Source organism: Aptenodytes patagonicus, chromosome 3 (assembly GCF_965638725.1).
Source record: "Aptenodytes patagonicus chromosome 3, bAptPat1.pri.cur, whole genome shotgun sequence".
In the NCBI taxonomy this organism is placed as follows: domain Eukaryota; kingdom Metazoa; phylum Chordata; class Aves; order Sphenisciformes; family Spheniscidae; genus Aptenodytes; species Aptenodytes patagonicus.
Genome location: NC_134951.1, coordinates 99,520,352 through 99,547,660, shown reverse-complemented (window position 1 = coordinate 99,547,660; position 27,309 = coordinate 99,520,352). Strand labels below are relative to the sequence as shown.

Genomic DNA, 27,309 nt, shown 5'->3' with positions numbered 1-27,309 from the left:
GTAGATTTCCTTAGTAAGAGTGAGAGTTTGCCAAAGTAGATGTTGCAGGTGGGGAGAGCTGTGGGCCTGCTTCTAGAACTGCAAATCTCCTTCACATCTGCCCTGATCTTGTGGCAGGTGTCCTGCAACCTCCCAAAGTACAGCTGCCTCTGCTGGAGGCAGACATTCAGCCCAGCCTAAGAGGGAAACAGAGGAAGCACACATATATATTTTTTTTTAAATCATCTCAGAGAACTTCTACATTACATGAAAGCACATACAAACCCCACATGATTGTGATTCTTTTTAGCATCACAAACTCACTGTTCATTTAGCCTAGGAAGGCTAATTTTAGAACTGTTCTTTTCCAGTCGCAATAGTAGGATGGGTTGGAAAGGGCCACCACAAAAAGGAGTATGAAGACAGAGCTGACAACCAGCACTACATCTAATATACTTGCAAGTGTACTTGAAAAAACAGCTCTGAAGAACAGACTATCTCAAAAGTTTCCATCCGTAAAATCCCTACAGTTTAGGGTGGAAGCTCATTATTACTGGGTCTCAAGCAGCTAATTATGATACAAATTAAGAAAAATAATTAACAACTGACAAAGGAAAGTTTTCAACAAAACATGCTTTACAAACATGCTTTAGATGCTTTAGAACCATCTTTTATAATCAAACTGATTACCTTTGTAAGCACATACGGGTAATTGCCAGTAACTCCCTTTAAAAACTACACATGGTGCAAATACTCCCCAAAAGAATAAAACAGAAACAGAAAACGGAAATTTTAATGAAGGAGTGATTGAAAAATGAACAGAAACAAGAAAATTGCAACGGGATGACACTCGTAATGCACACTCCAGTAGATTATGTTTTGGTAAATAAACTAGTGAATTCACAGTATCAGAAACTACCTTTCTGTCACACGTTCAGACAAGGAAAAGGCACTACTTCATTATACTATAAGACCAGCTGTACCCTAAATCCTTGGAACTCATACGCAAGGTTTTAGAGAAGAGTATGAGGGAGTGGCAGATGCATCCTTTGGATTTACTTAATTTCCTTTCCCTCCTGTCAGATTCAAAGTCCTGTTTCATATTTTCACAAGTGCCACTTGACTATGTATTACTTTGTAATGATTTAGAACCTAATCATCTCTCAGGTTCTACTGTTCACTAATGTGAATTCAATTTCTGAAGAAAGAAAAAAAATCAGACAAGGAACATTTTTATTTTTAGATTACTCTAAAACAGAACCATTCTTTGCCAAGTATGAAATTACCATCTACCACCTGGAGTTTCAGATCCTTTCGGTGTTCACAGAAAGAGCATATTCATACAGAAAGTCACAAAAGCTAAGCTATTATAAACATAAGTTTTAATAAGCCATTTAGCATTGCTCCCAATACCGCCTGTAGTAGCCATAAAGACTCCCAACTTATTTTCTAAGTAATTTATTTCACACCATAGAACTGTTTAGTTTATTGGAAAATGCAATGAATTGGTATCAGGAAAAAAAACCATAAGGACTAAAAGCACAGTCCGTGTTTATATATTTTCCCCCTTCAACAAACTAACTAAACAGTATTAGAAGGGGCCCAGTGATCCTATGTCTTTTCACATTTTCTTTTAAAGTTTTCTTCTAATTGCAGATCTGGAGAGCTTTGTGGTCACGGATCTCTAATTATTTGATTTCCTATTCTTATGAACTCTCGGAAGAAATTTATGTTAATACAACGACCACGAATTCGGTTCTTTGGATATGGAAGTCAGACCAAGCAAGGATCACCACATTTTGAATATAACTCCGCACCTTTCAGTTGCACATACATTCAAAAGGGTAACTTCAAATTGTGTATATTCATATAAACTACTACAGAACTGGAGACAGAGCAGAAAGCCTATGAAAAGATGACACCCGAATAAAAATATCAGTAGTTCTCCTATTTCTAGCATTATTTTAGATTAATTACAACAGTAAAGATATGCAATAGACTAAAAAGACAGGAAAATCCTAATCATACACAAAATTACAACAGATCACCCCGTAGAACTGCACCTGCAGAAAACAAGCCCCACATAGCTACATGTTACATTTTCTCCAGGAAGTCTGGCTCAAGAACCTCTCACCTCTCCTTTTCTTTCTCTAACTTCTCGTTTTCACATTAATTCCCATAGTTCACAGCCACCTCAACTGTGCTAATACTATTTTCAAGGCTACACTATAAAGCATAAAAGTAGTCATCACTCTCTCCATGGTCACACCTAACTATACCTAAAGAAAGCAGTTCCATGTACCCTCTTCTTGGTGACAGTTAAAAAAATTCTCTTCTCCCCTGCAAATACTTGTTGCCCTCACAATCCAATTCACTGTTTTCTCCCAGCATCACAGCAGGAGCTAGACCTGGCTCATCCCTTAGCAGCCTCACAGGCGCAAAGAACAAACAGGACCTCCTGCAAGGACGAGACTACTTATCAGCAGCGTCATCTTTTGATCCCAGTGAAGAGAGAGTCCAGTCTACCCAAAGTTCCTATAACTTTGCGTCCCCAACCCGCCACAAATGCCTTGACCTGTCTTTATGCCACTTCCAACACCCCAGCTACACCCTCAAGTTCCCCTCCCTCCTGCATCTATCTAATAAAACTGAATTTTGCCTATGTGCAACAGGTTAAAACTAAAACTTCAAAAGTCACATGGAAGATATTACACCACTCGAAATCTCCAGGAAATGTTTTCTTTTAGGTGTATTCATTGCCTGTAAATGGTTTGCAGTTGGCCTGAAATCATATCACTTCTACAGCGTTTAAGTTAAGGCTCATGACTAAGATTTATGGCAGCCTGAAAAACAGGACAGATAGTCAACTATTAGTTCAGAAACTTCTCATTACAGAAGAATTCTTAGCAGAGAGCATGAAACATTGTATTATTCCCCTCCAACAAAAAAAAAAAATCCATGGCTGAAGTGCACAACTAATTGCAAACCAACTTTCACTCAAGAGGTTGAAACCAACATTCTAGAAGAAGAGGAGGTAGAAAACAGAGAAAGAAATAATGTAAAGTGGGAGACATTTTGAAAGGTCACTGATAATCCTAACTATAAACAAGAATAATCCAAACAGTTTTTCTATTGAACAAAGAACTGACCATCCAAAACAGAGCAACAGGTACTCTGTCACATTTTTGGTTTAAAAAATATTTCAGTGATGCATAGGAATTTGGATTTTTTTAGGAAACTATAATTTTAGAGGTTTTTTTATTTGGCTTTTGTTGCGTCTTCTCCATAATGGAATTCTGCAATTTCCTTTAGTTAACTCAATTTCATTGGGATTCTTTTACCTTACAATAATAAAAATACTCAGGCCTAGTGGTCTAATTTTATTCTTTCAGCCACATACCACAGATTACAAAGAAAAGAACCTGTGGCCTACACTGCAGAGTGGTTTGCCTCAGACATGCCAACTCCCTTCTCTCAGGAAAGACAAAATAAATACGTTCCCTTTTATCAACTTTTACTTTTCTATGGATTACTTAGGAAGTTTACCTTTACCTCAAGGACTGAATTCAGTATCTTCAATAAAAATATCAACTTCAAGAGCAAACAAAACTCTGTTCACTTATACATACAGCTCTAAGTATTCTTTTCAGATGCTCACTTCCAGTTAGAAGCAATAGTTGCTTCAAGGTTATGTCTACACTGCGCAGTGCAGTGCCAAGTAAATGTCTAAGCTAAGTGTATCAAGAAACAGATTAAAATAGCTCAGGCATAGCACTGCATTGGTGTGGTTATTCTGTTTCCAGCTGAATTTGAGGTATTAAACCTACACTGCAAATTCAGTGCTGGACAGTTACCCCAACGGTCAGAAAAATTCATTTCTCCATTGGTCAGAAGAAAGAGCACCATGACTGACGGTTCAAGACACCTCAAAGCATTTATAAGGGTGCATTTAAAAGGGCAGCAATAGAGAGATGTCAACCTAAGTGCCAACAAAAGAGACGCTTATGACAATGAAACTTCCCTTTGAAAATTTTTACGCAGGCTTACATAGCGATCAATACATTATAAGAAAAGGCCTGTAGTTTTTGATTTCCCATGCTGTTAAGAGAATGACCACGTAGTTAGAAAACAGTGTACAGATTCTGTTTTCAAAAATTAATGGTTTGCTTCCTTTATTATCACTGACTCACAGAAGTAGTTTACAGAAGTATTCCCATTGATTTCTGCTGGCTGTAATATAAACATGGCAGAATCAGATCTTCAACACTTGCATACCGGTCTGTCAAGATCGAGCCTCTGATCATCTCCTATGCTTTTAAAGCCCCTAAACTCATCAGACAATGACTGCAACAAACAGGCTAAAATAAAAATTCGTAACTTTTTGCTTCAGCTTCATTACAAGTGCACATTAGCTATTTAATGTTACGCCAGGTATGTGTATATGCGTATGAGAGTCAGGCATACATGAAGTATAATTGCCTATGTAAGGCTGGAAGAATTTACCGACCAGCTATCCAGGCATATATTATTCTCTACTCAGCAGAGGAATAAAAAATTAAAAGCCAGTTGTTCTCAGCTTCTGGTGAAATGTAATATGCACCTAAGATCCATGGTATGCTCTAGAGATCTGTCCAGCTTGCATTAAACAAATGCTGCATCTGTGTGATGCAAGTGTCTGGAAAAGGGGGAGAAATTGGACCAGGTACCCAATTATTAGATTTTTAGCTATCTTTACAACAAAAAATAAAGTCTTAGGAATTTTTTTCTCCTGCAGTGATGCACAATGCAAAGAAATAAGACAGACATCTGTTACAATAGCAGAAAGTCCTGGACAGAGACCTACAATATATTAACGTAAGCCCTAGCTTTCAAAAACTGTTCAATGAGTTACCAAGGTACAGATGGCCAAAACATACATTTAAATACCTTGCTAAGGTATATCTTTCCAACTGTATTTGGCACATACATTAGCACCACATCATGTGAAGCTCTCTTTAAACAAATTAGAAAAGAAACAGTTGGCACCTGTACCAAATAGTTTCTTCTCATTTTTATTAAAGCATAAAACTGGTAGACACTACATTCAGTTTTTTCAAGGTCAGACAAGAGGAAGTCACTCACTGTCCCAGTCTAAAAATACAGCAAAGACATATTGTGCTGTATTTAAATTGAACAAACCTTAGGAAAACGTATGTAGTCTTTCAAACTAGAGCCCAAGTTACCACAATTATCTAATACTAGCTTCACTTTTTAAAATCCTTTCTTTACTCATAGCACTTCAAACTGACAAACACACACTTTTTTCCTGAACAACTTCAAGCACCTTGTTTAAAATTGGTGTAAAAAAATGCCAAACTTTGTGGAGAATATTTACAAAACCATTACCAAATGCACTACACTTAGATCTCTATCAGACAGACATTTTGCCTTTGTTTTTTCAACATTCAGAAACAAATGCAGGAGAGCACAATCTTGGAGACAGTCAGTCTTTTTGGACCAGGACAGAAAAATTGCTGTTTGAAGTTCCAAGTGCTGCTCCACAGCGACAACTCTCTCGCATTGTCCCATCAGAGCTTCAGCCTGTTAAATTTTGCTTGAGTGACAACAAGCTGCTAGTAATAAGATTCTTTGTAGTGAAAAAATATATTTGTTATCAGAAACTGGAATGAAATGACCTACTCTGTGCAAAAGTAATAGTTTATGACTTATCTAATATAGCAGTAAAGGACTCATAAGAACATACCTCTCCTAGAAACTGCCACACCCTTTCAAGTATATATTTTACTCAGAACATAGTTATTTTTTAAAACAGCTTTTCACAGTAATTGTGTTCAGAAGAGTCAGACTCATTTATTTATTCAGAAATAAACAAAATGCATGTTAAAAAACCTACCTATAGATATCAATATGGATGATGGAACGTGAACTTTCCTCAAGTAACTGAAGTAGAATCTTTCAATTTAAATTAATCAAAAGCAAAAGATCAAGCAAAAGCTTTAAATAACCACTACAGTATTGTAATAGTATTTCACTGATAAAAAACATTATTTCACGGAATACTCATGTAAAATGCATATTTACTTTAAAAAGGGAAACGCACAAAAGAAAAGGAAATACCAAAGCATATTGCAGTCTACTTGATAACACAAAAAAGTAAATCATCACTACTCACTAGGAAGCAGGGCAATAAAGTTATAAATATCTTATTACAGCCTGATAGTAAATTTGTATGTTAAAGTCTACTCCAGGTAGTACTACATTCTTTTGACCACTCTTTATATAGGTTTCCTTCAGGAACATAACTAATTGTAAACATAGTTCAGTATCGAGCAAATAGGCAGAAATCAACAGCGAATCAGACAGGTGCAAAGAACAAAATACCAACATGGTTTACTACAAACCAGTTACATAAAAATTCCACAATTAATCTCCTCATAAATATGGAATAATATAACCAAACAAGTATGAAATTTAAAATTTTGCTATGAGTGGATATCTAAAAAAAAATAGAATCTTAATACATGCAGCTTTAAATCACTGTATTAATTTTGAAATTCTGCCTGGTGTAACATGTCAAAGTAATTTAAAAAACAAAATAAAGTTTGTTGAGTAAGAATAGGCTTACAGCATAATTTGAAGCTCAAGCATGGGCCCTGATGAACAGCTGTAGGGAAAAAAAAAGTTCTCAAAGGCAATGACCACTACAGATATGTTTTTCACTATTGTAACACACCATAGGAAAAGCAGCAGCCTCTTAAATAATTGGATTCTACATTATACAATAATTAAACACCCTTCACATAGGAAAATGTCCTCTATTTCTAAATCTACCTAATAATCACTTTTCCCTATTCAGCATCTTTCCCATGACTGTATGTATAAATGCTAAGAAAAATGCCTTAGCTACAATTCAGTTGGTTATGAGTAGATTTTAATATCTAATTAAGATGGGTCATTATTTCAAAGAGACACCACTGGAGATTAACTGAATGATACAATATATGGCATTGACTCAATTGGCAGCAGTATTTTCTTTGGGTCTAGAACCAGGTAATATCCTATGCAAGAGTTAAAATGCTTTGATGAACGCTGTCATCTCAAAGAATGTCTTTTATTAATGCAACAGAGATGCTTGCCAGGGTTTTCTTATCACCAGAATCAGTGCTGCTAAAGGTGCTATATTTCAGATGTGACCTAACACTCGGGTTCTATTTTTGTTCACTGTGGAGCCCTTTTTACAAGAAAGAAGGTAATAGCTCTGCAGACTTGGCCACCTAACTTACTACTATTCCTGTTGAAGAGTTTCCTCCTTTCCTGTCATGCCATATTGCTGAGCTCAGTTCAGGGGTACTCACATTTCTTTACTCACTCCCCATCAGCAGTGGCCATGTAATTCCTATATATAGGGCTTGATCCTGAAGGTCCTACTCATAGATGTAAATGTATGTGTGTGTCTGATGAGACTGGTACCATCTAATAAGCTTGTGAAACACACAGACATTATGGAACTGTAACATATTATTATAAAACATTTACATACTCAAAGACTGCAAAACAATAGGGTTTCCTTACTATAACATATTTCCCTCCCACACTTGCAAGCAAAGCAAATTAACATATCAGCATACATCATACTTTTAATCTAACATCAGCTCTTTAATACAGTTTATAAAACACAACAAAACTAAGTAGTCAATCTTAGCAGTAAGTTAGAACAAGGGCAAAATAAGTTCCTTACTAAAACCATCTGACATATGGATTGACTTTTCAAATAATTAAAGGCTTAATATGCTTGCCATTTACAAATTAAAATTAACTAACATGATAGGCTATCAACCTAGAACTTGATCTTGCACTGGTGAAATAAAAGGGAAATTCCTTCCACTTTTGAGCTGAGAATGTCAAAACCAAGGCTCTGAATGGGCAAGGCCTTAGAGATATTAATGTATTCAGTATGTTACCATTATTCCCTGTTAACCACAGCTCCAGTTTCTAAAAGAGAAACGAGAATGGATGGATCTTCAGTTTGTACACTGTAAAGCACTGGTTCATCAGGGAAGTGGATTAAGTACAGTAACACCCAATTTTCTATCAGAGTAACAGCGTGGTACATAACAGTGCAGCAGCCATGCAGCTCCTCCCCTTGACCCAGAAGCTTCCAGATGCTTCTGTTTTCCAAGTTAATAGCTATTGAGATGATTACCTTAAGTATTTGAACATCTTAAAGGTTATAGTAAAATTGTGTTTATTTTATTCTTAAAAATCTTCCACACAACACACCTGTTAAAGCAGAAAATATTTGCATGTTCTGTAATAAACTCAAGCTAGGCTATGGAAGAGATGTGTTTACAGCCCCTTTCATGTGTCAATAAATGTACAATCACTACTCGAAAGCAAAGTTTCTGAACTGATAGTACTTACAAATGGTCATATTCATCTGAGATCAAGAACTGCTTTTTATTTAACTTCAAACATTTAATCTAGTACCTCTTCCTCACCTTCCTGTTCCACTTTTTAAGTTTAAAGCGTGATGCAGCCCCATTGAAACTGAAGGGAGTTTTGCAATTAATGTCCTGAACCTCATCCCTATTACTCTAACAACTGTTGTCCTCATTTTCCTCCAGTTTATGTCCAACCTCTATGTCCTTATAATTCTGTTTCTTCATGCGGATATGTGCTGGTTTTGGCTGGGGTAGAGTTAGTTTTCTTCACAGTAGCTAGCATGGGGCTGTGTTTTGGATTTGTGCTGGAAACAGTGTTGATAACACAGGGATGTTTTCGTTACTGCTGAGCAGTGCTTACACAGAGTCAAGGCCTTTTCTGCTTCTCACCCCACCCCACCAGCGAGTAGGCTGGGGGTGCACGAGAAGTTGGGAGGGGACACAGCCAGGACAGCTGACCCCAACTGACCAGAGGGATATTCCATACCATATGACGTCATGCTCAGCATATAAAGCTGGGGGAAGAAGAAGGAAGGGGGGGGGACATTTGGAGTGATGACGTTTGCCTTCCCAAGTAACTGTTACACATGATGGAGCCCTGCTTTCCTGGAGATAGATGGCTGCACACCCGCCTGCCGATGGGAAGTGGTGAATGAATTCCTTGTTTTGCTTTGCTTGTGCACGCGGCTTTTGCTTTCCCTATGAAACTGTCTTTATCTCAACCCATGAGTTTTCTCACTTTTACTCTTCCAATTCCCTCCCCCATCCCGCCGGGGGGGAGTGAGCGAGCGGCTGTGTGGTGCTTACTTGCCAGCTGGGGTTAAACCACGACAGGATATCACCTATATTTGCCTCTGCCTGCTATTTCCTCTGCATTGTCATTTCTCTCTTTAAAAAAAGCTTAACAAAAGTGAAAGTATACAGGGGTTTGAATAATCTTGTGATGTGAGGATAGGGGAGGAGAGTAGACCAATGGTTTTCAATCCATTTTTGGACTCTTAGAGCTCTACAACGTTTTCCTTTAGCATCCAGCAACAAATTTAAATCTACTGACAATACGGTGGTTGGGGATTTTGTTATTAAACAACTGACATGGGCCTCTGAAAAAAACTCTGTGGGGTCCCAGAGGCTCCTGTATCAAAGGTTAAAGACCGCTGAACTAGACCTTGAGTTATGTAAGGGACTTCTCTGTAATTCTGTGATGCACCCATCTTACATTAAGTAATTTTACAGTTTACCTGTTCAGCAATGTCATAAAGCACTAAATCACAAGGAACTTTGTATTTCCACACTGATGCCTAAATTCAAAATTTTCTATTATAAATAAGCTAACAATGATTTATTTGTAACAAACAACAAAAATCTTTCCTAAAAACCCACATGCATGAAATTTACATTTCAAAGAAATTTCAAGCACTTGCTAATAAAACCTGTTTAGAATAATGCTTTTAAGAAACTTATTTGTGCAAAAAAAAACCCACTTATAAAATAATTCTCAACTAAATGCAGAATCTTGATTATCCCAACTCCAGCTCCTAATAACCTCAAGCCATAAAAAAGCCTCAACATAAAGAATGAGGTTCATTTCTATGTTCCAGAACAAGAAAAAAATAAATATTGCTAGCACCTGCATATGGCTGAGCCTACGCCTTTAAACAAGATATGGGACAACCTCTGCCGGGGGCTGTACTTGTGTTGTAGACTCCATGTTCAACACAGTTACTATACAATTTGAATCACTGGGTTTGGGTTACAAGCACAGTTGGGGGCAGTTTTTAGTTTTTTAAAGAATAACTCTTGGAAAACATTCAGGATTTATCAAAGCAAATTCAAGATCTTCTCGGTAAGATCACTGGCCAAAAACTTTAGACACTTATTAAAAATACGTCTGAAAAGAGTCAGCTAGAAAACACCACTTTGTATTATTTTAATTTATTATTTTAAAGGCAGGCAGCATAAGCATTCAGTGGGCAGAGAGCAAAACCCTTATCTACCTCCCGACAAGCTGATGCCTTCACCACCAGACTACAGCTGCGTTTCCTCTCTACCTTTTTTTGTATTCCCTTCTCTCAGATTCAATAGGAGAAATGTAAGATAGCTCCCATCTCAGCCTTCCTAGAAGGCTAGTTCAAGAGAAACCAAGGTCTAGCGTGAAATGATAGCAGCAGATGCATAACTGCTCAGCCTGTCTCACATAACTTGCAAGCCTAAATGCCAAGCCAGACAACACTAATAACAAAGTTACAGCTTCTTAGACCTCCAAGTAAATCTGTACTCTGTCACAGCACCTTACAGGGAGGGAATGGTTCCTTTCAAACTAACCCTAGAATTCACACCTCCTTCCTGAAAAGGCATTGTAACTACCAGAAAAGCACCTCCCAAACTCTCCAAGAAACCATAATAAAGCAGTCTACAGAAGCATATTAAACAAAGTTTTCAGCAGAACTAAATTTTAAACAACAGTGATTTGTGGTGGTTCTCAAGATCTATTGGCTTATGCTATCATTCAAAATCATACACAAAGGAGTAGTGTGTACAAAAGTGATGATTTAGACACCTTAAGCTAAAGTAATTTCAGGCTCTGAACTCCAGTATCAAATGAATACCTGAATCGGGGATGCCGTCAGATGCCCAAATCCAAAACAAATAAAGCAATTTCTCATGTCTCACCTTAAGTACTCTTTTATCAGCTACCTTGGGAGTTTCCCCTCTCTGCACAATGCCTAAAGTAAACTCTACTTTTAGCATTTCACTTCCCGCCATGTATAATTCACAGAGGTTACACACCAGAGTCCCTTTGCACATGTGGATCCCAAACTTTATTACTATCTGAAAACCATCATGAACCCTTGTGGAATTAAAAATAAAAGCAGCAGCTTGGCCTATTCCAAACACTTGGCCCTACAGCCATTTGATGTACTGATCTTGAAGGAAGTCAGATAAAGGAAAAGTTAATTTTTTTCTTATTTAGCATATTCATGACTACAGGTAAGATCACACAAATTTATCTTCAAGTTTTTAATTTACAGAAAAGATCCAGTAAGCAAGTGATAAACAACAGGAAAAAGTGTTTATAACTATCTCACTGCTGAAAAACAGCACTATCAAGTGGCAGCGATGAAAGTCTTTTAACAAGATTATTATTGCCAACAATATGACAAATTAAGTCTCCCGAACTACAAAATGGTAGCAAGACAAAAAATAATCTAGCTAGTATGTCAGCTCCAGATATATTGGAAATGCTTAAATACACACGAACCTAGTAAAATTCAGTCCTGAAAAGGTATCTTAACTGTGAGGGGTTGGGTATTCTTTTTGGATAAGGAACTCACTTACCCAGATTTCAAGTCTGTAATCCGTAAACAATTAGTAGCATCCAGTCCTACTTTTCCATTTCTGACCACACTGGAAATGAAGGGTGAGAGCGCTGGAGAAATTCTGTTCAAGGCAACTTCAGGTGACATTTTAGTATGTTCCTCTTTCCTTTTGTCTTGAGCTGCACAGGGATGGCAAGGGGGGGGGGATCAAAAAACATCCTACTTATTTGACGTAAATTCACATGCACGCTGCGAACATCAAAGGAAAAAAGCTAAGCACGCAAACAATCAGGAATGTAGAGTAACTGAAGTGTGCACAGGTTTATAAAGAAAAAAACAAACACCGGTAATCTTTTTTCTCCTACCTCTGCAACATTCAGTAAAGCCCGTTTATTCAATGTCAACATAAAAACATGTCCTAGGCTCCTTTCCCTACAAGAAAGAGAAACAAAATTGAGGGCCATTCTGACACTTCACAGCCTAGCCCTTCTTGTGAGCATTTCCATTAGGAGTCTATAATTGACAAGCCACATTTGTTCTGCTTCCACTGAAATCAATGAGACTTACATTACTGATTGCAATGGGACCAAGGGTTTGATCTCTCTCCGTATTCTCATTTGTAATTTCTAATACCACTAGTGTAACCATAACCAGTGTTACTTTTACACTACTTCATTAGGTAGCTATTTACAGCATTTCACGATGCCTTTTAAAGGCTAACACTGCTTTTCCTTCAGCAGTATCACCACACTCTGTGAAAGGCATCTCCATTCACAAAACAGATCAGGAAGCTGATGTACGCACACTTTAAGCACAGCTTTTTCAGAAGTGCTAGCAATTGCGTGACCTTATGCTAAATCAGTTAGGCCACTAATTTAGCGCACATTAAGAACCTGCTGCTTTTTAGCGGAAATGCAGAAACTGAGCATGCACACATTTTAACTCATTGCACCAGAAAAAGGCTAGAGAATGTGGACAACAACAGACTGGTAGGAGAAGTGGGAGAAAAGAAGGGTGAGTAACCTATTAAAATGCTAACTTAACATATTTGATCATATTCTTAGGCAGAGAGTTCCATCTGAAAATTAACTGAACTTCACAGTTTTAGAAAACAAAGCCATTAATGACTCAAGGTACATAAACATGCCACTGACAAGCAGGGCAGAAGAGCTCATACTTAAACTCTGACCATTGGAAGATTTTTAAAAACATAACATTTAATTGAAAAACACCAACACATACTGTATTTACCTCCTTACAAAATGCTGCATATGGACTGCTGTATCAATAAGCGTTCTATACAGAGTGTACAACTCAAGACAATAGTTGCAATTTTGTGTTGTTTCTAACAATTTACAAGCATTAGTTGATAACTAATGGATATTCTACAAACTGATAATCCCCTGTAACTGGTAGCAACATTAAAGTTACACATTTTGTTCTCATGAAAGTCATTCACACTGAAATAGCATGAAGCAATGTTCAAGAAAGTATTTATCCTAGCTATTCGGAACGTATCTGAATAAAGCAAAGGCCAGGCACTTTAAGGCAAACAAAAAGACTAATAAAGTAAGACTTCCTAAAAACAGTAATTATCTTTAATACACTGGTTCTTACATTTTACGGCAGCAAAGCAGCTGAAGACTAAATATCCATGTCCTAACATACAACATGTTCTCTTTACATATAGGATTTGCGGTAACTGAAAATGGGCAACAATTTACGTTTGCTTAGCAAACACCTACAGCAATTTAAGATGCTACCTCCTGTTTGTTACTTTTCTACCAAAAATTACTGCCTACTCACCTTTATTCTTCCCCAGAGGAACTGAGAGAAGAGAACACAAGCCCATACTTGACCTATTTCAACACAAAGTCCAATGGCTTAGATTGAACAGCTAATAAAAATGAATTTAAACTAAAACGATACTTTGCACAAGAGTGGCTAAAACAGGGCACACATTTCAGTCTGCCAGCTCTGCCGTAGGGAGAGTAATTTCAAGCAGAGGGGCAGCTGGACTGATGAAGGTAAGAACTTCTTAAACTATGAAAAACATGCTGAACAACAAGCTATCCTTCTAGGAATCTTAAAGGTATACCCAAAGATCTCAGAATTGGTTCTGATAGCGCCACATTTTAAGGGGACTGTGTTATGAGGGTAGAATTGTGAGACATGAGATACCATGTGGTGATCAAAGTTGAACAGACGCACCTTCCAAAATGAACTGCAGGATGAGATTCCTTATCTTTTTGTTAATAAAATATGCAGATATTGTCAAAACAAGATATAAATGACTGTTAGGCATTTTTCCTGGTTTTATTGCATCATTTCTTTAAGATCCACAGCACCTTCTACATAACAAGCCAGATACACAATACTTAAAGGGTCACTATCAATTAAACTCACTGATTTATTTTGTAAACAAAGGTCTTTACAAACTGTAACACAGTTAGTACCATCTTCCTAAGTTTCAGTTGTCATATACATATTTTTTCCCCAGCTTAATTTTCCCACAGTACTGGAAACAGAACACAAACAAACTCAAGGGAATTAACAAAAACAAAATTCACTAGACTGTTTCCCTCCCAAAACGTTTAAAAGAAGTAAATAAACGAAAAGTTGAATCCTTTTAGATTCAGCAGCCTATCATTATGACTTCAGGCAAATGTAACATATGCTTCACAGTAACCATAAAATCCCAGGCACTGCTTCGGGCACCAGCGTGTCCGGATGCGAGATACTCTGTTCCTCCACCACCGGTAATAACATTAAGGGCCTTAAGTGAAGCTGCAAGAAGGCAAAGGTGAGTATTGTGATGGAGGCCTTGAAGTGCGAGGGAACCTTTCCCGTCTAACCCTCTCGGCTTGGCTGTCGGCAATCTGGTTTTGTGGTTTTCACTTTGAGGGTAGCAGTAACAGGTGTCTGGGTGGGGGGAAAAGAGGGGACCCACGACCAGCCCCTGCCACCGTGCCCGAAGACATCCCCGCCTGCCAGCCCGGAATGCGATCGGCAACGTGGTTCTCCGGAGCCCCAGGTAACCCCCACGTTCCCTCAGCCCTGGCACGGGAGAACGCACACCGGACTGACCCCTGCCAAGCCCCGCTCCCTCCCCAGCCGGGCCCCGGCTGCCGGCTCACCGCCCCCCGCCTCAGCGAGGCTCCCTAGGCCATGTGCCGGCGCGACAAGCCGGGGCCGCCCCGTGCGAAGGCGGCGGGCCCGCCACCCGAGGCGCTGCGTGCGGCCCCGCCCCGCCACGGCGGCGGCGCCCGGGAGCGGGCCGGGCGACCGCCGGGCGGTGCTTAGGCCACTCGTCGCCCTGGGCCGCACCGGCCTCCGCGCCGCCTCCTGGCCAGCTCCTCCCGAGCCGGGCCTACAGCCTCCGGCGCCAGGTCCCCCCTCGCCCCAAGAGCCCCGGGGCTGGCGGAGGGGGCGGGGACCGGGGCAGAAGCCAGCCAGCCAGCCAGCCAGCCAGCCAGTCCGCCCGCCCGCCCGCCGCGCCGCTCTCCCGGGGCCGACGGGGGCGCTGCTCCCGCCCACCCCTCCCCGGCCCGTCCGAGGCCCCGCCATACCTACGGCGGCCGGAACACGCCGCTTAGCAACGGCCGCGGCCACGCGCCCGTCCCGTCCACCCGCGCCCGGCGTGCGCGCCCCCGCTCCCGCCCCGCCGCGCGGCGTGCGCGCCTCCACCCCCCGCCGCCGCCGCCGCTCCCCGGGCCGGAGGGGTCTTCACCGGCCCCTAGATTGGCGGCCGCCGCAGTGCCTGAGCGGACTGTCTCGCCGTGCAGGCGTGGGACTGCGATGTCGTCGCGGCCGGAGCGGGGCGGGAGAGAGGGGGAGGAGGGAAGGGGAGAGGAGGGGGCGGCCTTGCCAGCAGGCGTTCGCCAGGGGCACCCCTCCCGGCCGAAGGCCCCTGCGGGCCGGCCGCCTCCGCCGCCACCGCCACCTCCCCCGCCCGTCGCCCGTGGCAACAGGCGAAGCCGCCGCGGCGGCGGCGGGGCCTGGCGCGAAGGCCGGGTCCAGGGTCCAAGGACCGGGCAGCGCCTTGGCCGGGCTGCGGGACCTGGGGCTGCCCCGTCCCTGGCGCCATGGCCGCCGAGGTGGTGGTTGTGGGATCCTGTATGACCGACCTGGTCAGGTTAGTACCCAGGAGGGCTCCCGCAGGCCGCGGCGCGGCTCCGGTTTCCTGCCCTCACCGGACGGAGGAGCCCCGAGGTCAGGGGAGCGCAGGGCGCCACGGTGCCCGGGGCAGAGCAGAGGCTGCCTGCGCCTCCCAGGGGCAGGCTGGGCCGGGGAGCACCCCACCCCTCTTGCCCTGGGCCAAGGAAAGCGGGTGTCACGCCTCTCTCCAGGCCGGGACAGGAGGAGCGGGGTGGGCGCCAGGTGCGGCGGCGCGGAGCTCTCGGCCCTGGGCAGAGGGAACCGAGGCGAGGAGTTGGCAGCGGCAGGGGCAGGGGGAAGGAGCAGAGCCGCCGGTGGGCGCGGCTGGGCCCGGGTGATGTCAGCCCTGCAAATACTGCTTTGAAAGAAGACTGTGGGAACGGGGAGAGGTTTGAACGTGTTGCCTGCTGGAGCTTTGATCAGCTGTCTGTAACTTTAGGGAGAAGAGAGACTTGGGTTTGTGTTTTCAGCTGTACTAGGTGGCTCGGCGTTAGCCGTGCCAGAAAAGCAGCATTTCATTGTAACCCGCATGGGAAATCGTGAACTCCGATACTCTTTATCAGCAGAGGAGTTTGAAACGATTTTATGAAGGTAAATAAAGATGGTCAACTGTAACACGTTTTCAGTTCAAAGCACTGTGTCCACTAGAAAAGCGAGAAAGAAAGCTTAATATTGCAAAGAAACTGAAGTTAGCTGCATGAAAAAGTAGATTATAAGTTGATTAGTTGCAGACAACATTTTATGTGACACTTTGGAAGGGGGGGGGGAGAGACAGAGAGAGAGAGAGAGATGGCCTCCCAAGCTATTCATATGCAAACAAATCGAGAAGTGGAAGTAGAAAACCCTCAAAAATTTAGCACCTCTGCACCCCAAAGCTGTTTTTTAAATTATGAAATCCTTTTTTAAAGGAATGTCTCAATTCTTTTTTATTCTTTTTCTGGACATCTTGCTTTTAGAATTAGGTATTTGGGTCTCATTGTCTTTTTTTTTTTTTTGAACATAGGTAAGGTTTGGAAACTTCTTTTAAAAATTAAAGTACAGAAGTTCATGAAAGCTCTTGGGTCCAGCAGCCTGGGTTTTATAGTGAATACTAAATATCGGAAGAATTCAAGCAAAATTGCAAGAGTTGGCAACGATGCAAATACTAACCTAAACTGGCTGACCTTGTCAGCCCCAGTAAACTTGCAAATCAGTCTTTGATTTGCACTATTTTAAACACATCTGTTTTTAAACTATATATGCAGACTTGGTTAAAATAGGATTTAAAAGTATATGTATCTGGACTGCATCAGCTTGTCCTGGGAATTCTGCAGTAAAAAACACAACTCCTCACTCTGAATCAGCAGACAATTATATCAAAGCCTGTGGGTCAAGAAAGTGTAGAACACATGATTAGAAGAATATGCTGAGGAGTAAGTACAGTTTAGGCATAGACATGTGTTGCAGAAACGGTGAAAACCCTTAAATAATCATAGAGCCTGTGTCAGAAAGATTTAATGCTTTATGTAATCTGCAGAACACACTGGCAGCTTTCCAAGAAGAATAGTTGTCTTGTAAGTCAGAGTAAGATCTTGTAGAACTGATCTTGCTGTTATGTGTGAATGAGCTATCAGATGCTTGTGACGTTATATTGAAATATAAAACATGGTGCTCTAACCTCAAGACGTTCCTTTTCCTGTCTCTCTAAAATGTGGGGTTCATCATCAAAAAATTTTCTACCAGTTTAAGCACTGCTGACAGCTGCAGCTTTGGACTTTTTCTTGACACTTAAACAAACAAACAAACAAGAAAACTCCCATTTTTTTGGCTGCAAGTTTGATATGATAGAAATACAGTCATTTATTTGAAGCCATATTAACTGGCCATATTGTAACCAGAGATTAAACCATGGGTTGTAGCCATAGATGCTGTTACACTGAGTTAAGTGGTTGAAGAAAAACCATTTCACTTTTCATTCAGCTGAGCGGATTTCTTAAGTTGTACAAATGCTATCACAAGAATGTATCTGACTCACCATTATTAGCCTCTACTTTAAGGAGCAGTGAAGGGCTTTTTATTAGTGATAAGCTAATTTGCTTCAACGGAAAAAGAAGGGACAGCTTCATTCTTTCTGTTACTAGCACAGGACCTCAGGCACTTAATAAAATAAGAAAAAGAGTGGGTTTAAATTTAGCTGGCAAGAGTTTAATCTGACTGAAATCTCCATGTAGTACCCATGTAGATGTAGTTTAAATGTATCCTGTGTTACAAAAATCCTGGTAAAATTACTGGGAAGTACTAAACTGTAGGCTGGGATGCACCTAGGTGGAGAGCAAAGCTATGAAATAGGGAACGATAAGCAAGCTTTATTAAATATGGTAAAAACTGCCAGGTTAGGATTAGGATTGATGCCAGGAGGGTATCTCTTGACTGTCTTTATATCTGGGATTTAGAGGGGGCTGTGTATTGTAGGTTTAAAGCTAGGGTTCATTTCAGCAGGGATGAAAGAGCATCAGGTTTTTGTGAGTTTGTCATTTATGCTGATGTTTCAGTTTGTAAAAGACATGGACAGCAGTGATCATGTTAAATGCCTGTCTATCACCCATTTGGAGGAGACTGAATAAACCAAATTAGGAGTGAGAGTCATGCAAAGGAGGTCAGACACATTTTTGTACACATTGTGTTTGATAGGCATATTCAGCACTCAACACTAAAGCCTATCTTTCCTAGAAGATAATCATATTGATTGAGACTCTGCCAGAGCTAGACAATGCTATGTTATAACTCAAGCTGATAAAATACCATGTTGGCCAGATGGTCTGGAATACAATCTTGGCCCTCTGTCTGGAAAGCTAGAAGCTCAGAGTGGTGGACATTAAACGGTAAACATTCCCAGGTCTGTAGAGGCAAGGTACTGAAAATCAGAAAGATAAGCTTCAAGCTACCATTGGACATATGGTAGCCAGATTCACCACTAAAAAAAAGTTAGCACATAATGTTTTTACTCAATACAGTAAACTAATTATTTAAAGAAGCATAACCTCTGTGTGAAAAAGAAATGTACAATTTGAAATTTGCTATGTCTTACGTAATGACCGAGAAGGAAAAGGATGGGGACCTTCTGTTGAAGACAGTATTCAGATGTAATTTTGGGAAAGAATCAAATTCAGAAGAAGGGGTAGTGTGCCTTAAAATTCTTTTAAAGGGAAGGGGCCCAGTGGTTTTCTTTTAAAACGCTGTTCCCATTGGAAATTCTTTTCTCATTGTCCTGTAGCGCTGCAGTGGCAGAATGTGGGTTTTCTAAAGTGAATTTAGTATAATCAAAACAACCTCACGTACATACATGCAGTAAACCACAGTATTTTGGCTTAATAGGACCAGGAACAAAACATATTTGTGGTCACAATCACAATCAACACTTCATTGGCAATAGCAGGCAATAGTAAAAAATAGTAAACAAAAACAGCATTATTCTATATGATCTAGATATCAAACCAGACGGGTACCATCCGTAGTATTATTTAAATAGTTTCTGTTCTGACTCATATTTGCAGACTGGTCGTAGCATTGGCATTTTAATTCATATTAAATCAGGACAAGACTAAACATATAAACCAATGAGAGTCAGACACACTAAAACAATTAGAATAAACAGGAGAAACTTTGGCATGGCAATTGAAAACAGCAGAAGCAAAGAACACAATGTAAGATGGAAAAACAGTCTTTGGATAGTCACAACAGCAACAGTTTTTCACTTTAACTCAAGAGAGTGAGACGGCAGTACAAATACTGGAAAACTGTGTTTGGTAGGGTGTCCAAAATTTGAAGTCTTAGTTTTCTGTGGACCTCTTTCCTTCCCTCAGGTTGCTTCATTCCCTGTAGGGAGTAGAACTAAAAGTTCTGCTGCCAGTCCCTTGTAACAACCATCATTAATAATTATTACAAGTAGTAAACTGATTGACTGAAAGCATTCAGCAAGAGAAGAAAGACACGACAGAGAAAACATTGAGCTACAAAGTAGTATGTTGCCAGACTGGAGTGGGCAGTGGCGACGAATGCATACCCGGAATTAACATCTCAGAGTAGCCTGATGGACGCATCTTTGCTAACCGAGCACAATCTCTGCTTGTGCAAAATGGCAAAGGTATCTCCATTAGTGAGATTCTATGTCTTCCTCTTACGTCTCTAGTGGTGGTTATTGTCAGCTGAAGTGCTGAAGTAAATGGCTCATTGGCTTATTGGAAATGTCCATGATCCAAAGCTATGTTTGTACTTTCTTTTTTGAAGTGCAATATTTGGGACAATAATTTCAGGCTTTTTTTGTGGGAATATGGAAAGGAATTTTCTTACATTTCTTTTGAGCAAGCAGAGAAAGTCTCACATATGACTTCATTTTCTTCTTTGCTTTGGTTCCAGGCCTTTCACATGTGTTCTCATTTCCACCATTTCTCATGCATGCAGAGTCACCAAGTTTTAATGTTTTTTCTTGCTTTAATGTTTTTTTCTGCTCTTCAGCTTCTCCTAGCAGCAGAGAAAAGTGTTCTAGAATCCTTCAAATCCATTTCATTTGTGTTTTTGTTTTTATCTGTAATGCTTCCCCTGCAGCAGCCACTCCTCATTCTAGTCAATCTGCCATTGCCAGCAGCATGGGAAAGCACAAATGTGAAGGAATACAAGCTTAGTCCAGTTGAGGAAATTAATCTTTTGGATCCAGAGAAAGGCAGCAAGGCATGAGAGAATGTGTCATCTGTGAATTGTTTAGTTTATGTAATAGTGAAAATCTGGGCTTGATTTCAGAGCCTGTACTATTCCCTTTTCTTCTTCTCTGACCTTGCAAAGTTTGGGTGTATAGTAAATGCAGGATGCGCAGGCTCAGTGTTCTGTTGTTCTGCCCTGATTTTAGAGGACCTAAATGTGGTTTAGAGAAATTCCCCTTTGCCTTCTCTTGCCTGGCAGGAAGAAAGCTGTATCTTGGGGGCCCAAAAAGAAAAAACGGGATTAAAATCAAGTTGATGAAATCCTCAGTAATGGAATTCAGTAAGAAAATTGTGTTCTGTTCATATACAGCTTTTGAATATCTGTAGTGGCCCAGACACTGCTCATCTGATGTGGGGCCTGATCCAAGCTCATTCATGTCAAAAGAAGCTTTTGACTGCTGTAAACTGTCATTAAATTATCATCCCCCTGCAAAATCTGAGTGATCAGCTTATTTTAGGGTGAGACACTGTTTAATGTTTTAGCGTGTTAAAACTATTTGGTGTTATACTCCAGACCTGAAAAGCTTCCAACAAAGTTCCTCTAACAGAAAATGACAAAATATTGAAGAGGGAAAATGTCTGGTTTGGTGTTTCTTAAATTAACACAAAATAACTAGGGCAAGGCCACCAATGACTTTTTTTTAACCCATTACAAGAGCTGCATTTGCAACCAAGGTTATGAACCCCAAGCAAGACACAGTGCTCCATTGATCCCAGCTGGCACTTTCTGAAGGAAACTGTTGTTTGTGCAACAGAGGATGCTGTGGGTCCTCTCTGAGAAGGACTGGTGGTGCTAGAACACCTGCTCAACACTTGTCTTTGGCTCTTATCCATGAAAACTTTTTTTCTCCCCTTTCTAAATGGAAATGTGGAAGTTTTAAAAGTCTTGGGAAATATGAATGTGAAACTGGTCACACAATGTCTTTTAACTGAAGCGCAACAAAAGTGTTGCTTTCTGGATTCTATTTAATTGAAACCTCCCTGCCCTTTCATTTGGTGTCTTCATTTTGTGTCCTAAGCTACTGTGTACTGTAATTAGGCAGTCTTTCCTTCCAGAAGCAATTCCTTTTCAACAATAACTAATATGACTCTTGTTTTTTAGACTTGTTTATCTAGTTCAGTTTTAATAGTATGTATTTAGTAGTGCTTTTGAGCTAAAGAATAGCCCTTGTGGTAGTACAGTCAGGCCTGTACTACATGAATGCCATAGCTAAAGTAATTTCTTTGGCTTCCCAGTAACCAAGAGGTAGCACTATTTGTCTTACTGTGCATTTGGAGAACATTTTGGAGTTGGAGGAGGGGAAGAAGGGCAGCTTTCTTTGTAAAAAGATAGGAAAAAGGTAAAGAGAAATTGGAAGAAGGTATTAAAAAGGGCAAAACTAATAGGAAAGACATAAGGTTTTACTGCAGAAAGTGTGGAGAGTCTATGGAGTTGAGGTTGAGATAAAACGCAGGGAAACTACAATCCTAACAGTGACAGCTCCCCAGCTATCCAGAGGCCCCCTGTTTTTCTGCTTCTCTTTCTGCCAGCTCTGGCTGCCTGCTTGCTTTCTGCAGTTTTCTCACATGACTGCATGGCAAGGTTCAAGGAAAAGCTCTGTTTTAGTCCTGCTATCTTCTCCCAGCACTAGCATTTTGGAAGATACGGCACCCAGTAAGTCCTCTGTTACCTCCTCCTTCCCATGAGTGAGTTCCCAGCTGTCTGCTTCTGTTCCTACCAGCTGCAGTGTCTGGTCTGTTTAAGTTTGTAAATTGCTCTGAGATCCTTCAAGATGAAAGGTTCTACTTAAGTGAGATCATTATCACCTTCTACATTTCTCCACTCCCTGTTCTCGGCTCAAGCTTCTTGTCTCATCTCAACTTGGGGTCCCGCACAGTACTCAACATTCCCAGCTCACGGCAACACAAAGCATACACACAAATTTCAACTTCCAATCCTTGAGTTGTTTGACGCCTCTCAGAGTACCTCAGAGCTGAAGGTTAAATATATGTATTTTCCTGAGCTGATGCCAAAATACTTAGCACTTGCCACACTGCGATCGTACTTCTGCATTTGCGTCTGACTTCATGTTATTTTGTGTGCCTCAAGAGACTGTATAGTTCTTTTCCTCCCACTTCTGAAGTACTTACTCATTCTAGGAAGCATTCCAGTTACGATGTTGTTCTGTGATCCTACACTATATTCTTATAGCCATACTTTGTTCATGTTCTTGTGGTTAAACTGTAAGCCTGTCAGGGCAGGGATTTCACTCCTATCTGTTGTAGTGAACTTACGGAGGGGAACCCTGACAGGAGTTCAGAGGGCTCTCTCTGTTCAAAGACTCATAGGCAGTAATACGACATTTGGACAGAAGAACCCCTTTTCAGTTCAGCTGTATGTCTAGCTGTTGTCTTCATCTTCCATATTTTAACTGACTAGTAAGAGAGTTTTTTCACTGTGTAGTATCTATGTCTGTTTATTCCCAATGTCACTCACGTTCCAGTGAAATTTCCCTCTTTCCTACGAAAGTGAGGTCATCTTAAACCTGTGTTTATGATACTGCAGTCATTTCCATGGCAGTAGACTATGATATCATCAGTGGAGGATTATGCCTTTCCTATGTATGTTAGCAATTAAAAATTATGGTTTGTGAGATAAAACTAGTGTTTACCAAGCTTTTAGGTTTAGTCCATGTGAGGCTGGGAAACTATTGCTTAATTCTCTAGAGAGTTCACTTGGGTAATGGAGTAAATGAATGCAAAAACATTTTGATCCTAGCAGGTGATAAGTTTTTGGGGGTATATTTTCCTAATGGGAGAAGAAAATCAGCTACTCCATCTTGTGTTCTCTCACCTGGCAAAGAACACTTGTCTGAAACACCATGGTACTCCTTATTTTGTTATGCAGAGCTACTTAAATGCTTGACTTAAAGTATCACAATTTTCTAGTCTCATTAGACTGGCATTTTTCTCCTTTGGAGGTCAGTAAGCTATTAAACACTACCCACAAAAGTAGAACAACGTGGTTATCAGTCTTTTCATCTTCTTAATGGCTGCCCTATTTGCCAGCTATCAGTAGCTGAATCTCTTTGTTGAACCTTCCTAAGTATGTACATGCTTTCTCATGGGTTGGTGACAGCAGAGGCCAGTTTCAACACTGTGATGGCAAAAGAAAATTCATTCATTTAAAACGTAGTGTCCAGTGTTAGAACAGTTGCTAATGCTGCAAGATGAAAATGGTGGATTCACAACATAATTTAGTTCATCCCTTCAAATACTTAAGAATTTTTAAGCCAAGGAGGTAGACTTTTCTAAACAAGAGTGAAGAGAAAGGGAAAAGAGATTAGATAAAAGTTTACAGAGAAAGAACATCATCGGTCTAGGTGTTGCAACACGAGGCAACATTTGTAGCCATTTTTTGTAATGTAGTTTAATTACAGAAATACACTGCACCTGTGCACATTTCAGCCTGTCTATTTTCCCACATAACAGAACTGAACGCTCATAAAATATCTGTTTAAATGATCTGGGTCAGAACATTAGATCTAAAAACTCTCAAAATGGTGTGCCCTAAGTACATACAAGACTTGCATGTGTCCAGTTTCACAGAAAGTCTAGGATGTGAAAAGGTTCTTCCTGAAATTATTACCATGTTAGTGACTACAGTAGAAAGAAATTCCTTTTCCTATTGACGTTCATGGAAACGGAACCAGGCTGGAATGGAACAAAAGACAGACAGGCAGAATTATTGTAGGTAGTTTTTGGAGACTGAGATTACTAATGCCACAACAGACCTGTCCCATATTTACTGAGCATACAGTCAGGTGATACTACAGCAACCTCCTGAGTGTGCAGCTTCCCCATCATTCTGCATTCCTGCTGAGGCTTCATCTGTCTCTAGAAAACCCAGAGTGATACCTCTGTTCGAAGAAAATGAAAAGACAGGAAGCAATAACATTATGATCAGGGAAGAGGCTGTTGGGGTAAAAGCTTATTTGCCGGTTGTCCAATATCAACATCAGGAGTAAGTGGTTTGTGTTCATTTCTGCTGCAGAAAGATGACATTTTGTCTCAGCAATGCACTATAGCATATGGCCATTGCTTCACGTTGTAACATCCCACTTTACAGATAGCACAACTGTTGCCTTTTGCTTTCTGTAGGGTTCTTAGACATCTGTGCAGTTCCAAGTAAATAGCATGCAAACCAGCAATACACTGGGCATTGGCGTTGTCAGTACTTGAGGGTATTCCTTGGGCTTCTGCTGTATCCCAATGATACAGATTGAATATCATGTTGTGTTATGAATGTATCTATAATTTCTAGCCCCAATGAGTCCTCTTTTACCATATAACTCCCACAGTTTTTTATTGTTTTGCTTATCGTCCCTGCTATTATTGGAAATTCTTTTTGACTATTTAAAATAAAACATCTCTTGCCTTTTCAGTCTGGAGGTGTTTGTCATACAAGATTCACTACAGTCAAAGGGGAAATTGTCTAAAGGAACTCCTTTGAAAATATTTGTCACAATAACCAGTTGTTAGGCACTATATTTTAACACCCAGCACTGAGAATATTGTATTTTCTCCCCCTTTATGAGCCACAGAATGATATGATTAATAGTTCTGTTCAGTCTTGTAAATGAATTACTTGCTGGCTGTACCGTTAATGGAAATAACCATTTTCCTAGATGCATTTCTAGACATAAATGTCTCTGGGTGAATTTTAGTACTCCTGACAGTAAAGAGCTGCTGGCACAAATCAAAAGCTGCAATAAAAATCGTACAGAGTCGATGGTAACAAATTTGTGTAAAAACACTCTGGGCAGGCATATATATGATGTTGCCTCTAGGAGCTGTCTGAGTTGTTCTTTCCATAGGAGTTTACCAGTAAGGTTTTGTTTGCATGTTTTATATGGCTCCAGTTGTTAGTCACTATATCAAGCTGCAGTAAGTTATTTGATGCTGACATCCTGGTTCCTTTCAAGCCTAGTATCATATACTTTGAGCCTGAAGAAAATACAAAATTATTTTTCACTAGTATGTTGCCTAAGTAGGTGCTGCTTTATAGAACACATTGATCTTTGTGACAACTAATTATAAAATAAGAAGGTGGTAATGTTCCCGAATATATCAGTTGTGTGCTCTCTTCTGGGTTTTATTATTTCTTCTTTCCATTTCTGACTTTAGTCCATTTTTTCTCCTTTTTTCCTGTACTAGATCAATAGCAGGTCATCCCTGAACCATCTGTGATTTCCCCTTATTTGCCTTCACCTCTTCTTGTCATCTTTCTCCATCACATTCTTACAGTGCACTTCTTTTCTGTATTGCTCTTTTCCTGTCTCTCATCTTTCAAAAAATAATTTTTACTTCCAAAGAATTGTAACTCCCTGTCGCTAATTTATTCCATCCATCACTTGCTTTACTGCCTATCCTCTCTCAGATCCCTGTTTATACAAAAAGCATAAACCTTCATAGTATAAACAGCAGAAAGAAAAAAACTTATTGGTCAGAGCTGAAAATAAAGGCTAGGCAGATCAAGTTCAGTACTCATGGAAAGACAGTCATTTTCCATGTTCTCAGCTGTAATGAGAGTGAATATGCCTTCTTTCTTCTAATTGTCTGATCCTGTTAGTATTATTCATTGGGAATATCCTGTTAGTATTCTTCAATCTTTCTTTTATTTATTTTCCTTTTCTTTTTTTTTCCCTCCAGAAAGAACAAAGTAAAAAATGACCTGTTGGGAAAAAGCAGTTGGTGGTTTTGCTGGAGCTCATAGTACTCCATATAGAGGCAGCAAAAATGAGCAGATTTTTCTTCAGTTTTCATTCCCTGTTGCTCATTAAATTCTGGGCATTAATGGAGACACGGGAGTTGTCCATCGGCAGGCATCACAAGCCGGGGTTATACAGAATTGCATCTTTCTGATATTTAGGGATCTACCTTTCCCAAGACAGCCTAAATTGTGAAAAAGGTAAAGGTACTTACCTAGAGAAGATTCCGATCTGTCACGGCAGAGTTGACCTTGGCCAGCAAAGCCCAGGCACCCCCCCGCACCCTGCACATTCTCATCTTTGCCCCGCGAGCCTTAATGTTATTGTAATCCAAGATTTTAATAGATGCCTTTATAATTAGATTGAACTTGAGATAAAATTTTTTTTGATCAGTGAATCAAGGGTAAGATAGTTTCAAAGTAAAAAATTGTATAGTGAAGGCACTGCGAATTTAGCCCTGAAGTGGTCAGGCAGTTGGACTGGATGATGGTTGTAGGTCCCTTCCAATGGAACTATTCTATTCTATTCTATTCTATTCTATTCTATTCTATTCTATTCTCATATTAAGTTTAAATATATTGATTACCTTCATTATCTATGATACATTGAGTAAGTATATGTAAACTAAGTATTGTTTTGGTTATACTTTTCACTGGTGACTCATTTGGATTCTGTAAGAAGCACTGTACTTACAAACTTGATGAAACATATCATACTTGTCAAAATTATTGTCCTGGGTATGAGCTTTTAGAGGAACCTCTTACTGAAGAAAATTATTAATATTTGGACTGCACTGTACTTTGTCTTGATGACTATGTAGTGAGAACACATCTATGATGTTGCTCTTAATATTATAGTGTATAAAGCACAATATGCTTGTGTGGAAAATGCCAATACTTAATGCGGGTGGGGTGGGGTGGGTCCTTTT

The 27,309-nt window shown here is 40.2% G+C and overlaps 2 protein-coding genes across 3 annotated transcripts in view; one reads left to right on the top strand and one right to left on the bottom strand.

The window, feature by feature from the left end:
* BABAM2 (BRISC and BRCA1 A complex member 2) overlaps window positions 1-15,947 on the bottom strand; it is a 181,664-nt gene extending 165,717 nt beyond the window's left edge. Inside the window, exons 1-3 of one of the 2 annotated variants that reach the window (XM_076334393.1) lie at window positions 15,865-15,947; window positions 12,103-12,169; window positions 11,757-11,916 (exon numbers count right to left, since the gene is read on the bottom strand). In XM_076334393.1, coding sequence (XP_076190508.1) covers window positions 11,757-11,884 — 128 coding nt within the window. In that variant the 5' untranslated portion in view covers window positions 11,885-11,916; window positions 12,103-12,169; window positions 15,865-15,947. Of the gene's footprint in view, window positions 1-11,756; window positions 11,917-12,102; window positions 12,170-13,543; window positions 13,571-15,864 lie in introns of those variants that run through there. The other variant, XM_076334394.1, reaches the window with a different exon arrangement.
* RBKS (ribokinase) overlaps window positions 15,703-27,309 on the top strand; it is a 69,772-nt gene continuing 58,165 nt past the window's right edge. The window contains exon 1 of the mRNA XM_076334395.1: window positions 15,703-15,872. Coding sequence (XP_076190510.1) covers window positions 15,823-15,872 — 50 coding nt within the window. The 5' untranslated portion in view covers window positions 15,703-15,822. The remainder of the gene's footprint in view (window positions 15,873-27,309) is intronic.